This window comes from Pan paniscus, chromosome 6 (assembly GCF_029289425.2).
Source record: "Pan paniscus chromosome 6, NHGRI_mPanPan1-v2.0_pri, whole genome shotgun sequence".
In the NCBI taxonomy this organism is placed as follows: domain Eukaryota; kingdom Metazoa; phylum Chordata; class Mammalia; order Primates; family Hominidae; genus Pan; species Pan paniscus.
The window spans coordinates 29,972,339-29,987,655 of record NC_073255.2 but is presented as its reverse complement, the minus strand read 5'-3'; the positions used below and the strand labels follow the sequence as shown (position 1 = coordinate 29,987,655).

The following is a 15,317-nucleotide window of genomic DNA, read 5'->3' as shown; positions in this document are numbered from 1 at the left end:
CCTTCTATGTGGCCCTGTTCCTAACAGGCCACAGAGCAGGGATTGAGGGCCCTGCTCCAAACCACTGAACAGATATGGATGTGTGTTGCTCCCAGTGTCACTGAAACTGCATTTGCAAAAATGATGAAAGTCAAATAAATCTGACATAGCTATTTCCATCTTGCTTCTAACCTCACAAGCTGTGTGTTCATTCCTGGGCATAGGCCAAGCTAACTATGGGAGGAATTTATAGTTTAACTGTAAGGCAAAGACAATAATAGCTCCTTCCTTCCCAAAACTATCCCCCTACTTGTTCAGGAACCAAAAATCACCCTTGAAAAACTAATGAAAGTTCACAAGGTTAGGATTATGGGAGGGGCCTGAATTGCTAAGAAGTAGGTGTAGTTAAGTGATAACTGGCTGGGCGCGGTGGCTCACACCTATAATCCCAGCACTTTGGGAGGCTGACGTGGGCGGAACACCTGAGGTCAGGAGTTCAAGACCAGTCTGGCTAACATGGTGAAACCCTGTTTCTACTAGAAATACAAAAAATTAGCCGGGCATGGTGGCACACACCTGTAATCCCAGCTACTTGAGAGGCTGAGGCAGGAGAATCTCTTGAACCTGGGAGGCAGAGGTTGCAGTGAGCCGAGATCGCGCAATTGTACTACAGCTTGGGCAACAAGAGCGAAACTCCGTCTCAAAAAAAAAAAAAAGAAGTGATAACCAGCCACCGTCCCCAGCTTGCTTTTCTTTTTTCTTTTTTCTTTTTTTTTTTTTTTTTTGAGATGCGGAGTCTTTCTCTGTCGCCCAGGCTGGAGTGCAGTGCAGTGGCATGATCTCAGCTCACTGCAACCTCCACCTCCCAGGTTCAAGTGATTCTCCTGCCTCAGCCTCCCAAGTAGCTGGGATTACAGGCATGCACCACCACACTGGGCTAATTTTTTGTATTTTTAGTAGAGACGGGGTTTCACCATGTTGGCCAGGCTGGTCTCATACTCCTGACATCAAGTGATCCACCCGCCTCGGCCTCCCAAAGTGTTGGGATTACAGGCATGAGCCACCACACCCAGCCACCAACTATCCTTGAAAAACCCTAGCTTCCGTATTCTTAGGGAGGCAGATTTGAAAATTATCTCCCATCCTTCTGCTTGGCCGGCCCTCTGATAATTAAACTCTTTCTCTGCTCCAAAAACTGTTGCTCTCAATGCATTGGCTTTTCTAGGCAGCAGGCAAGAAGAACCCATTGGGCTGTTACAGCACTTCCAGAGGTAGTCTAATAACTCCTCTCCAAAAAGTCATTTTGGTGGAGAGGTGGAGCAAGATGGCCAAATGGAAGCCTCCAGGAATTGCCCCCGACATAGGAACAACAAATTGAACAACTATCCACACAAAAAAGAACCTTCATAAGAACCAAAAATCGTGTGAGCAATCACAGTACCTGGTTTTAACATCATATTAAGGAAAGAGGCACTGAAGAGGGTAAAAAAGGCAGTCTTGGATTGCCTACACCACCCCTTCCACATCCCCCAGCAGTGGCCACATGGCATAGAGAATCAGTGTGCTTGCGGAAGGGACAGGGCAGTGATTGCAGGGCCTTGCATTGGAACTCAGTGCTGCCCTGTCACAGTGAAAAACAACACTGGGCAGAAATCAGCCAGTGCCCAGAGGGAGCATGTAGATGAGCCCTAGCTAGAGAGGAGTCATTCATCCAAGCAGCCAGAACCTGAGTTCTAGCAGGCCCAGCTACCGTGGGCTAAAGTGCTCTGGGGGGGTCCCAAATAAACTTGAAAGGCAGAATAGGCCAAAAGAACTACAATTCTTGGGCAAGTTCTGTTGCTGGGCTTGGAGCCATTGGGCTTAGAATGTACGTGACCTAGTGAGATGCTAGCCAGGGAGGCCAAAGGAATGCTTGCGTCACCCCTCTCCAAGCCACAGGCACTGCTGCTGACAGCACTGGGAGAGACTCCTTCCCACCACTTGAGGAGAAGAGAGGGGAGAGTAAAGAAGACATTGTCTTACAACTTGAATACCAGCTCAGCCACGGTAGAACTGTGCACTAGGGGGAGGCCCCCATTTCATGCCCTAGCCCCCACATGAAATTTCTAGAGACACCCTGGGCCAGAACGGAACCTGTTGCCTTAAAGGGAAGAGCCCAGTCCTGGCAAGATTCATCACTTGCTGACTAAAGAGCCTTTGGGCTTGAATAATCAGTAGTAGTAGCCAGCCATGCTGGCTTCAGGTGTGGTGGCTTCAGGGGAGAGACTCCTATTTGAGGAAAGGAGAGGGAAAAGTAAGGAGACTTTGTCTTGCGACTTGGATACAAGCTCAGCTACTGGAGAGTAGGGCACCAAGCAGGCTCCTGGAGTCCCTGACTCCATGCCTTTGCTCCTAGACAGCATTTCTGGACATGCCCTGGGCCAAAGAGGACCCCACTGCCCTGAAAGGAGAAACTCGGGACTAGTAGCATTTATCACAAGCTGACTGAAGAGCCCCTGTGCCTTGAGTGAACGTTGGCATAGCCAGGAAGTACTAGCCATGGGCTAGTGCAATGGTGGTCATGGGGAAGGACTTTGATGCTTGAGGAAAGAGGAGGGAAGAGTGAGAATAACTTTATCTTGTGGTTTGGGTGCCAGGTCAGCCACAGTGGAATAGAGTACCAGGTAGATTCCTAAGGTTCCCGACCCCAAGCCCTGGCTTCCAGACAGCATCTCTGGACCTACTTGAAGATGGAGAGAACTTGTTGCCCTGAGAGGAAGGACACAAGGCTGGCTGAATTCACCAGCTTCTGAATGCAGGCCTTGAGGAAACATAAGCTACTGTAGCCAGACAGTGGTCACTGCAAGCCTTGGACCAGACCCAGTGCTGTGTTGGCATCAGGTCTCTCCTAGCACAGTCACAGTGGAAGGTGGCCACAAGGGTGCTTGTGTCACCTCTCCCCTAGCTCCAGACAGCTCAGCGCAGAGACTCCATTTGTTTGGGTGAAAGTAAGATAAGAGAACAGAGTCTCTGCCTGGTAATCCAGGTAATTCTCCTGGATCTTACCCACGACCACAAATGTCGTACCCCTACAAGTCTGCAAAAGCTATAGTTTTACTGAGCTTCGGATGGCCCCTAATGCAGATATGGCTGCAGTGACCAAAGACTTAGATCACAACACCCAAGTCCCTTCAAATACTTGGAAAGCCATCCCAAGAAGGGTGGATACAAAAAAATAAAAAGCCCAGACTGTGAAGACAATAATAAATACCTAACTCTTCAGTGCCCAGACACCAACAAAAATCCACAAGCATCAAGACCACCCTGGTAAACACGACCTCACCAAACAAACTAATGAAGGCACCAGTGACCAATTCCAGAGAGAAAGAGATATGTGACTTTTCAAACAGAGAATTCAAAATAGCTGTGTTGAGGAAGCTCAACAAAATTCAAGATAACACAGAGAAGAAATTCAGAATTCTACAAGATTAACAAAGAGATTAAAACAATTAAAAAGAATCTAGCAGAAATTCTGAAGCTGAAAAATGCAATTAACGTACTAAAAAATGCAGTCCCTTACAGGCAGAATTGATCAAACAGAAGGAAGAATTAGTGAGCTTGAAGATGGGCTATTTGAAAATACACACTCAGAAGAGACAAAAGAAAAAAGAATAAAAATGAATGAGGGCTCTCCCTCTCCCTCTCCCCATGGTCTCCCTCTGATGCCGAGCGGAAGCTGGACTGTACTGCTGCCATCTCGGCTCACTGCAACCTCCCTGCCTGATTCTCCTGCCTCAGCCTGCCGAGTGCCTGCGATTGCAGGCGCAGGCCGCCACGCCTGACTGGTTTTCGTATTTTTTTGGTGGAGACGGGGTTTCGCTGTGTTGGCCGGGCTGGTCTCCAGCTCCTAACCGCGAGTGATCCGCCAGCCTCGGCCTCCCGAGGTGCCGGGATTGCAGACGGAGTCTCGTTCACTCAGTGCTCGATGTTGCCCAGGCTGGAGTGCAGTGGCGTGATCTCGGCTCGCTACAACCTCCACCTCCCAGCCGCCTGCCTTGGCCTCCCAAAGTGCCGAGATTGCGGCCTTTGCCCGGCCACCACCCCGTCTGGGAAGTGGGGAGCGTCTCTGCCTGGCCGCCCATCGTCTGGGATGTGAGGAGCCCCTCTGCCTGGCTGCCCAGTCTGGGAAGTGAGGAGCGCCTCTTCCCGGCCGCCATCCCATCTAGGAAGTGAGGCGCGTATCTGCCCGGCCACCCATTGTCTGAGATGTGGGGAGCACCTCTGCCCCGCCGCCCCGTCTGGGATGTGAGGAGCACCTCTGCCCGGCCGCGACCCCATCTGGGAGGTGAGGGGCATCTCTGCCCGGCCGCCCCGTCTGAGAAGTGAGGAGCCCCTCTGCCCGGCAGCCGCCCCGTCCAGGAGGGAGCTGGGGGTCAGCCCCCGCCAGGCCAGCCGCCCCGTCCGGGAGGGAGCTGGGGGTCAGCCCCCACCAGGCCAGCCGCCCTGTCCGGGAGGGAGGTGGGGGGGTCAGCCCCCGCCCGGCCAGCCGCCCCGTCCGGGAGGTGGGGGGCGCCTCTGCCCGGCCGCCCCTTTTGGGAAGTGAGGAGCCCCTCTGCCCGGCCACCACCCTGTCTGGGAGGTGTACCCAACAGCTCATTGAGAATGGGCCATGATGACAATGGCGGGTTTGTGGAATAGAAAAGGGGGAAAGGTGGGGAAAAGATTGAGAAATCGGATGGTTGCTGTGTCTGTGTAGAAAGAAGTAGACATGGGAGACTTTTCATTTTGTTCTGTACTAAGAAAAATTCTTCTGCCTTGGGATCCTTACCCCCAACCCTGTGCTCTCTGAAACATGTGCTGTGTCCACTCAGGGTTAAATGGATTAAGGGCGGTGCAAGATGTGCTTTGTTAAACAGATGCTTGAAGGCAGCATGCTCGTTAAGAGTCATCACCACTCCCTAATCTCAAGTACCCAGGGACACAAACACTGCGGAAGGCCGCAGGGTCCTCTGCCTAGGAAAACCAGAGACCTTTGTTCACTTGTTTATCTGCTGACCTTCCCTCCAGTATTGTCCTATGACCCTGCCAAATCCCCCTCTGCGAGAAACACCCAAGAATGATCAATAAAAAAAAAAAAGAAAAAAAAAGAAAAGAAAATTTTGGACTCCAGAATATTTGAAAGTCTGGGAGTTTTGTTGACATTCTGGAGGACAAACAAATTTTTTAAAAATGGAATATTAGGAATAAATACTTAAAAGAGACCAATAAACAAAAATACAAATTAAAAAAAAATGAATGAGGTACACCTATAAGATCTAGAAACTAGCTTCAAAGGGCAAATCTAAGAGTTATTGGCCATAAAGAGGAGCTAGAGAGAGAGATCAGGGTAGAAAGTTTATTCAATGAGATAATGACAGAGAACTTCCCAAACCTAGAGAAAGATATCAATATTCAAGTACAAGAAGGTTATGAAACACCAAGCAGATTTAACCCAACGAAGACACCCCAAGACATTTAATAATCAAACTCCCAAAGATCCAGGATGAAGAAAGAATCCTAAAAGCAAGCAAGAGAAAAGAAACAAATAACATAAAAAGGAGTTCTAATAAGTCTGGCAGCAAACTTATCAGTGGGACTTTACAGGCCAGGAGGGAGTGGCATTACGTATTTAAAGTGCTGAGGGAAAAAACTTTTATCCTACAATGGTACATCCAGTGAAAATATCCTTCAGATGTGAGGGAGAAATAAAGACTTTCCCAGGCAAACAAAAGCTGAGGGATTTCATCAACACCAGACCTGTCCTAGAAGAAATGCTAAAGGGAGTTCCTCAGTCTGAAAGAAAAGGACATTCGTAAGCAATAAGAAACCACCTGAAGGTACAAAACTCACTACTGATAGTGAGTACACAGAAAAACACACAATATTATAATACTGTAATTGTGTGTAAACTGTTGATATCTTGAGTAGAAAGACTTAGAGATTAACCTAAGGTATCAAAAATAATAGCTACAACAACTTTTCAAGACATAGTATAATAATATATAAATAGAAACAAGAAAAAGTTTTAAAAGTGGGGAGAGTGAAGTTAAAGTGCAGAGTTTTTCTTAGTTTTCTCTTTGATTTTTGTTTATGCAATCAATGTTATGTTGTCATCAGTTTAAAACAATGGGTTATAAAATATTATTTGCCCTGGGCGTGGTGGCTCACACCTGTAAGCCCAGCACTTTGGGAGGCCGATGCGGGTGAACCACCTGAGGTCAGGAGTTCGAGACCAGCCTGACCAAATAGTGAAACCCCATCTCTACTAAAAATACAAAAATTAGCTGGGCATGGTGGTTTGCTCCCGTAGTCCCAGCTACTTGGGGGGCTGAGACATTAAATGGCGCCACTGAAGAAGAATGAATAAGGTCTAGTAATACAACAGGGTGACTACACTCAACAGTAATTTATTGTACATTAAACAAACTAAAAGTATAATTGGATTGCTTGTAACAGAAAAAAAGGATAAATGCTTGAGGTGATGGATAGACCGTTTACCCTGATGTGATTATTATACATTGTATGCCTGTATCAAAATATCTCATGTACCTCTTAAGTATATATATATTTACCTACTTCGTACTCATAAAAATTTTAAAAGGTACATAAATGTTATCATTGCATCCTCTTAATTTTATTGTTCAGTTCCAGAATTTCTAATTAATTCTTTTTCAAATCTTTTTTAAAAACATTATAATTTCTAGTTCCCTTTTAAATTTTTCAACTTTGGCTTTTTTCTCTAGAACATCATAAATGTTAATGTATTACAGACTGCCTGATAATTCCAAAATCAGGAATCCCTATGATCTTTTTTCTTCTGCTGATTCTCATTCATATTGTGTATGCAATTATTTTTCATTGTTGGCTGAATACTTTATTTGAAAATTTTATTTGTAGAAATAATTTGAAGTCTAGCTGATATTATCTTCTGCCAGAAATAATTTTCATTTGGTTTTACCAGGTATCTGGAGGCAACAGAACTCCTTATTCCAAGTTCAAAAGTTGAGGCTTTCCTTGGCCAGCCAGAAAATATGTCAGGCCGCAGACCTTGTAAGATCTGGGTTTTGGCCAGTTCACCCTCACTACCAGGGTGCAGCCTAATGCTGGCCTAAAGTAGGGGGTGGTTTGCCAGATTCCAAACCTCTGTAAGCCCTGAATTGATATAATGGATGGATGGATAGATAGATAGATAGATAGATAGATAGATAGATAGATAGATAGACCGACAGACAGATAATGGGAATCCTCAGTGGCCTGGGTTGAAATACTCCTCTGGTGATTTGTGTTTGCTTCTGCCAGACACAGGGATACACTGCCCATCCACAATGTCTTTGTTCATTTTTCAGATAGAGTTTTCTCAGACCATGCGAGTAGAGTACAATCAAACCCTAAGCCTGCATGAAGGCAGACCTGTGGTTATGAATTCTTAGGGAATACTTTTTTCTGCCACTTGATACTAAGGCCAAGACAGACAAGACTAGCCTGGTTCTTCTCTTTGCTGGTGGAAAGACTGTATTGTATTCTTCAGATTTAAGTGTACCAGGATTATGCATGGATCTCTGCCAACTTTCCCCTCAACTCGCCCATTACCATTTTGTATGAGCTTTACTTCCATTTTGCTGCACTGCTATTACAGCCTGAGGCTCTTTCATTCAACACAAGTCCTTAAAATGGCCCTGGAGTCAGCTTATGCTTATCACACCATTTTCAGTTCTTATGCCCTACCTCAAAATCTCCAACCTGGAGATTTCTCTTACTTGTGTCTCAATTTTGATTGGGTAGGGTGGGGGATTTTACTAGACTTTTTTTTAATCAGAAGAGTTTTTAAAAATACAGTCATCCCCACTTACCCACAGTGGATGCCTGAAACTGCAGATAGTACCAAACCCTACATATATGGTAACGTACAACATAACAATGTTTTGGTAAATGATGATCACAAATACAATGCTGTTTCTTTTTGTTTTGTTTTGTTTTTTGAGACGGAGTTTCACTCCTGTTGCCCAGGCTGGAGTGCAATGGCGTGATCTCGGCTTACTGCAACCTCCACCTGCCGGGTTCAAGTGATTCTCCTGCCTCAGTCTCCCAAATAGCTGGGATTACAGGCGCCTGCCACTATGCCTGGCTAATTTTGTATATTCAGTAGAGATGGGGTTTCACTGTGTTGGCCAGGCTGGTCTCAAACTCCTGACCTCAGGTGATCCACCCACGTTGGCCTCTCAAAGTGCTAGGATTACAGGCATGAGCCACCGCACCCGACCAATGTTGTTTTTTTCTTTTTCCTGTACCTTTTCTATGTTTAGGTACACAAAAACCATTGCATTGCAATTGCCTACAGTATTCTGTACAGTATCATGCTGTACAGGTTTCTAGCCTAGAAGCAGTAGGCTACACCATATAGCCTAAGTGTGTAGTAGGCTTGTATTAGTCTGTTTTCGCACTGCTTTAAAGAAATACCCAAAACTGGGTAATTTATAAAGAAAAGAGGTTTAATTGACTTACAGTTCCACATGGCTGGAGAGGCCTGGGGAAACTTATAATCATGGCAGAAGGGGAAGCAGGCACATCTTACATGGTGGCAGGAGAGAGAGCACAGAGGAAATGCCAGACATTTATCAAACAACAAGATGTAGTGAGAACTCCCTCACTATCACAAGAACAGCGTGGAGGAAACCATGCCCATGATCCAATCACCTCCCAGCAGCTCCCTACCTTGACAGGTGGGGGATTAGAATTCAAGATGAGATTTGTGTGGAGACACAAAGCCAAACCATATTAAGGCTATACCATCCAGGTTTGTGTAAGTACACTCTACAATGTTCACAACGACAAAATTACCTAACATCACATTTGTCAGAACATATCCCTATTGTTAAGTGATACATGGCTGGACTGTGGTTTTGTCTATATAGTACATACATAACTATGATGTAATTTAATTTATAAATTAGGCGCAGTAAGAGACTAACAATAATCATGAAGTAGAACAGTTATAACAATATACTGTAATAAAAGTTATGTGAGGCCAGGCATGGTGGTTCACGCCTGTAATCCCAGCAATTTGGGAGGCCGAGGTGAACAGATCACAATGTCAGGAGTTTGAGACCAGCCTGGCCAACATGGTGAAACCCCGTCTCTACTAAAGATAAAAAAAAATTAGCCAGGCATGGTGGCACATGCCTGTAATCCCAGCTACTTGGGAGGGTGAGGCAGGAGAACTGCTTGAACCCAGGAGGTGGAGGTTGCTGTGAGCCGAGATTGTGCCACTGCACTCCAGCCTGGGCGACAGAGCAAGACTCCATCTCAAAAATAAAAAAATAAATAAATAATTTTAAGAAGATGGAGGTGGGGGAGTAGATATAACAGAAATGAATATGAAAAAAAGCGGTTTGCAAAATGTTACTGTTCTCTTCAACTAATTCTCTTAGGTACCGCAAGTAAATTGTAGGTACCATGAATCTCTTGAATACATATATAACACAAAATTTATGGTATCTGCTTTACTACAGGAAGGTGCTAACTGTTCATTTTTGTGGTTGTTCTTTCTGTCTCTTCATCTTCCCATTACTTTCAGTAACAACTCTTTATCCACAATTTCCTTAAAAAAAAAAAAAAACTGGCCAGGCACAGTGGCTCACACCTGTAATCCCAGCTCTTTGGGAGGCCGAGGCAGGTGGATCACGAGGTCAGGAGTTCAAGACCAGTCTGGCCAACATAGTGAAACCCTGTCTCTACTAAAAATACAAAAAATTAGCCAGGCGTGGTGGTGTGCGCCTGTAATCCCAGCTACTCAGGAGGCTGAGGCAGGAGAATCGTGTGAACCCAGGAGGCAGAGGTTGCAGTGAGCTGAGATCATACCACTGCACTGCAGCCTGGGTGATGACAGAATGGGACTCCATCTCAAAAAATAAATAAATAAATAAATAAAACCCTTCCTGTTTTCTATTCTTCCTGTCATGAGAATAAATTTAAAATGGCTTCAATCCATTCACTTGGCTAACTGACTTATTGGTACATCTATATGATCTGCAGTAACAGCACATGAAACCTCATCAGAATGAACAGAGACTAGTTACTTCTGATGATAGAACAGTTACCTATTTAAGGACTACATTGTCCTTAGAAGGGTATGAGTGGCAATATCAGGACCTGGCTTCATAAGTATGTGCTGAATTTTCAAGATGTTGCTAAGCTTGGTCTTTTAAAAATTTCAATAGTTTGCCAAATAAGCCTACTTAAGGAGTACACCCAAATGCTCACTATCTTTGTCCCCTCCAAAAAGCACAAAAGGTCTTGAATAAGTGTGGTGATTTCTGCTCTGTTTTATAGGAAGACTGTGGCTGTAGTGTGTGAAATTAGAGGGGAACTGGAAGTCAGGACACGGTTCAAAAACAAAAAAAGACTCCAGTCATATAGGGAGATAGAGGATCGGAGCAGAAATAATAAGACCAGTGGTTTGGAAGTGATCTAAGATAATCTACGTCAACCTCCTTGTATCTATTACTTAAGTTGCAGGACGGGAGAAAGGATCCCAGAATGTAAGTTCCACCAGAAAGAGTCCTCACTGATTTATAATACTCCAGGTACCTAGAAAAATGCCTGACACATAACATGCATTCAATAAACACTTTTTTTTTTTTTTTTTTTTTTTTTTTTGAGAGAGTCTCACTCTGTCGCCCAGGCTGGAGTGCAGTGGCACGATTTCGGCTCACTGCACCCTCTACCTCCCAGGTTCAAGCGATTCTCCTGTCTCAGCCTCCCGAGTAGCTGGGATTATAGGCGCGCGCCACCACGCACGGCTAATTTTTGTATTTTTAATAGAGACGGGGTTTCGCCATGTTGGCCAGGCGGGTTTCGAACCCCTGACCTCAGGTGATCCACCCGCCTCGGCCTCCCAAAGTGCTGGGATTACAGGCGTGAAGCACCTCGCCCGGCCAATAAACACTTGACTGAATACGGCATGCCAGACAGAATACGGGCGGGGGCGGGGGGGGTGCGGGGGGCGGGGAACAGAACACAAGAAAGGAGGAAAAATTAATCAGAACTTGGGGCCAGAATTTCAGGGGTAAAGGAGTCAAGAAAACCGGTGACAGAACTGAGCATGTCAGGAAGGGGATCTAGTTTTAAAGGATAACTATGATAACTAAAAGCTGTGATATTAACGCCTTTATTTCTAATATGACCTCAACTGCATTAAGCTTACTTGAACATGACCTTTACCTAGGTCAGAAGGGATGCAAATCCTCTAGATTTCCAAGAATTCTCTAATCATCTAAAAATGTTTCTTCCTAGATGTTGCCAGCAAACCTGTGTTCTTTAGGCACACGAACGCGAGGGAGAGGAGGGCGTTAGCAGAAAAGACGCCGACAGGTAAGGGGTCAGAGGGATAATCCTGTCTCTGCCGCAAATGCAGCACCTTCCTCAGTCTTGGGGCGTCCATCAAGCGGAGAGCTGGAATATGACTGAAAGTAACAGAGTAGAGGTGGAACTAGAACAAGGTCACGAGCTGGTGCCCAACTCGTGTAACTCCTGGTTCCAGGCTGTCCCTCTAGGATGCTGTTGGCGCCAGCCGTGGTAGTAGGACAGAGTCTGGGTAAAGGTCGCCTGCTGACAAGATGGTAGCTAGGAGACCTCTAGGTGCGCCAAAATTAGGGCGTCTTTTCCTGGACCGGCAAAACGCCCTGCTCAAAGCTCATTACATCACCACGCCCAAGAACTGATACTTTAGCAGGGCAACGCGCCAACCAAGCGACTCCGCCCCACCCTCCCCGCTCCTCCAGCACACGCAAGCGCACAGAGGCCCGCGAGTGACGTCACCTCTCCCGACACCACCTCGTTGTCGTACGACCAAAGGCCTGTCGTAACGGCCGGGAAAAGCCCCGAGAGGAAGGGCACGCGCGCCGTACACCCTAACCTGCTCGCCAGCATGCGCGCGCAGGTCCTTGGCGCAGGCATTGGGACTGGAGCCAATGAGGTGCGGCGACGTTACTGCGTAGCCGCCAGCTCGGCCGCACGTCAGGGCGCGGGAGCGCGGAGCGAGTTTGGTTGCACTTACACCGGTACTTAAACGCGGACCGGCGTGTCCTTGGACTTAGAGAGTGGGGACGTCCGGCTTCGGAGCGGGAGTGTTCGTTGTGCCAGCGACTAAAAAGAGGTGAGAGCGGGTCGCGGAGGCCGCACCTGGTTAGAGGCAGAGCTGTGGGAGGCGCGCACTCGCGAGCGACCGAAACCCAAGCGGGGAGCCTCCGAGTGGAGCCCGCGCTGGGTGGGAGGGCGGGGAGTGAGGACCCTGGACTGTGGTCAGACCGAGCTGGGCGAGTAACGGCTTGAGGTGCGGCCGAGCCCTAACTAGGGACAGGTATGGTCTCGGTCAGGGACTGGAGGCGGCTTGGATACAGATCCGAGGAAGAGGCGGCCCCTTCCGTAGTGGTTGCTGAAGGGCTATGGAAATGATAGGCAAGACTTCCCTCCTGGAAAGCCGAAGCTTAGAGCTTCACGTTCTTCTTCAGAAGGCAAAAGCTGTTGCTCTTCTAATAAGGGGCCATTTCTTTTCGTGGGCGCATGTTTCTTCCGTCAGTCGTTCTGACATCCTAGAAAGAGTTTCATCAGTCACCTTGAAACCGACCTGGACGGGTGACCTCGTGGTCGCCCCAGGAGATCACAGGTAGGGGAGTTGGGATGTCCCCGGGGGACCGTGCAGCCTGCCCCTGCGCTCCCATTCACAAGTTCGAGTGTCAAGCTACTCCTGTGACCTGGGCAGATAGAAACAGCCAGGACCGCTTTGTAAACATTTGTGTGCTTTGCGTTATCCTCAGGGAGAGGTGGCTTTACATTGTAGTAAGATTAAATGGTTAGATCTTCTTAAAAGTTGCGGTTGTGGTGATTTTGGCTTAATGTGTTCGCCCTTGAGCTTCAGATCTGTGACTTCGTGACCATGATTGTCTCTTCTGAAACTGGAGTTTGAATTAGGTTCCCTCTTTGCTTGGGCTTTAACGTTCCTTCACGTATACACACAAAAATACGTTTTTGAGGAGGTACTCCTAAAAGATGTTTTTGGTATTAAAGAATATTTGGTATAAAGAGTATTAAAGCAAAACAAGATTCGTTCTGGTATTTAATGACATAAATTAGCAATGGATTGGTAATTAAGTGGCTAGAGTGGTCATTCATTTACACTGTATTTGTTACCTGAGGAAAAATTTACTAAGTTGAAGCTTTCGTTTTTAGAATTAAATATGGGTGATGTTGAGAAAGGCAAGAAGATTTTTATTATGAAGTGTTCCCAGTGCCATACCGTTGAAAAGGGAGGCAAGCACAAGACTGGGCCAAATCTCCATGGTCTCTTCGGGCGGAAGACAGGTCAGGCCCCTGGATATTCTTACACGGCCGCCAATAAGAACAAAGGTAAGAGTCACTTGTTAAATAAAACAGCACAAAATGCAGGAATATAACATGTGGCAAACTGTCAGGAGTGTGAACTACTTAACCGATGCATTATTTCTTGTTTAGGCATCATCTGGGGAGAGGATACACTGATGGAGTATTTGGAGAATCCCAAGAAGTACATCCCTGGAACAAAAATGATCTTTGTCGGCATTAAGAAGAAGGAAGAAAGGGCAGACTTAATAGCTTATCTCAAAAAAGCTACTAATGAGTAATAGTTGGCCACTGCCTTATTTATTACAAAACAGAAATGTCTCATGACTTTTTTATGTGTACCATCCTTTAATAGATCTCATACACCAGAATTCAGATCATGAATGACTGACAGAATATTTTGTTGGGCAGTCCTGATTTAAAACTAAGACTGGCTTGTGGTTAAATGAATATGTTCAGTTTTTGAATTTTAATAGTAACTCCAATTCAGTAAATGCTATCACTGTTTACCCCTTTTAAAGATATGATTAGACTTCGTTAGTAATGTTCAACTTTTCACAAAGATGGTGAGTGCCATCTTAAAACTTACTGGAGATTGGTTTTATATTTAGATTTATATAACTGGTTATGTGAATATATTTAAATACTGGGGAAATTCCTTCACTGTCTTAGAACCAAGCAAGATTCACCTGTGTTTTGTGTTCATGTTCATTTGCCTCTTAAAGGCAAGGGTTGAAGATAAATAAGGTAGCAATGTCTATAGTTTTGGCCTTAACTATGCCAATCTAATTATAATTCCCTGTATTTAAAATGGTTCCTTTTACTTATTGAAAGGCATTTTAGTGTGGTTTATGTGTAATATTAGAGATTATTCAACACCTCTCACATCTTATAGATCTATAAGGTCACATGCTTTTAAAATAGTAGCAAGTTAAACTTCACTCTTGAATTCTTTACAATCTAAGTCAAACTAAGTTATAATTTAGGATTGTCTTTAAACAGCCATTCAGAAACAAAACTGTAGAACTGCGTATTTGTGATTGGGAATGGTGCTTTTGCCAACTTAAAAGGATTAAAGTAACGGAGATATACACAAATTTTAAAATTATGTGTGATCACAAGACTAAAGATAATTAAAAAGAAAACCACAGATCATGATTTTTTGACTGTGCTTGATTTCATGACTGATGCACAAATTTTAATGATTAAAAAGTGCAGGAGCCCTAAATGTCAGTGCAGCAGTGTTAACCAGTCATGGTGCTAGATTGTTTACTTGGTTTTCTAGGACTGCCTCAACTAGAATAACACTTCACTAATTGACTCTTAGTTTCTTTGCCCAGATTGAGAACTGCAGCATTTATGCCAGACATGGACAGAGGAATGCCTCTGGTCATAGTTTTGTGATGTGTAACAGTGTATAATTACATACTGAATTATTTCATGCATAGTCTGTGCCATACACATTTAGAGTAGTCCTTGGAGATTTTGTGGAGATGGTGAGCACAAGGTAAGTCATAAAGAATAATGAGAAAATAAATCTATGCTGGTGGAGCTGAGAACTGTATCTTATTGGGACAGTGAGAAGACTGAGAAGATGTGAATCCATGGTCTCAAAGGTGATAGGGACGATTAGATAGGTGTTTAAGGCCTGAAAGCAATTTATAACATATGAGTCTTATTTTTATTTATAGAAGAAATGTGGAAAGCTTGCTGTAATTCATATTTGAAGTCCTAGTCTGAGTTCTGGTGGGGAATTTAAAAATGCATCCTGGAAATCCTTTAAAGATTTCAGACTTTGAAAGGCCTTGTAGCAGAGGACTTGGTGACTGTATAAAGTTAGTGGTATTCAGGGACAGTGTAGCAATTAGCTTACAAGGGGACAATTCTGGACTAATGAGAAAGACCTGAAGTGAAGGCTAGAGAGTTGATTTTTTTTTTTTTTT

At 45.1% G+C, this 15,317-nt stretch overlaps 1 protein-coding gene across 2 annotated transcripts; it reads left to right on the top strand.

Annotated features, from left to right (window-relative positions):
• Window positions 1-10,331: 10,331 nt before the first annotated feature.
• Window positions 10,332-14,532, top strand: LOC100986481 (cytochrome c). 2 transcript variants are annotated; one of them, XM_003807922.5, is made up of 4 exons: window positions 10,332-10,535; window positions 11,290-12,151; window positions 13,225-13,401; window positions 13,507-14,532. In XM_003807922.5, the coding sequence occupies exons 3-4, from the start codon at window positions 13,233-13,235 to the stop codon at window positions 13,653-13,655; spliced, it is 318 nt and encodes a 105-aa protein (XP_003807970.1). In that variant the 5' UTR covers window positions 10,332-10,535; window positions 11,290-12,151; window positions 13,225-13,232; the 3' UTR covers window positions 13,656-14,532. The 2 variants fall into 2 exon arrangements, with proteins under 2 accessions (XP_003807970.1, XP_054971771.1); XM_055115796.2 differs by lacking the exons at window positions 10,332-10,535; window positions 11,290-12,151 and adding an exon at window positions 12,195-12,661.
• The last annotated feature ends 785 nt before the right edge of the window (window positions 14,533-15,317 follow it).

Bases quoted from the DNA above. Each gene is read 5' to 3' on its own strand.
- LOC100986481 (XM_003807922.5), top strand. From the start codon at position 13,233: ATGGGTGATGTTGAGAAAGGCAAGAAGATTTTTATTATGAAGTGTTCC. The intron at 13,402-13,506 runs GTAAGAGTCACT...TTTCTTGTTTAG, and splicing joins GGCCGCCAATAAGAACAAAG to GCATCATCTGGGGAGAGGAT.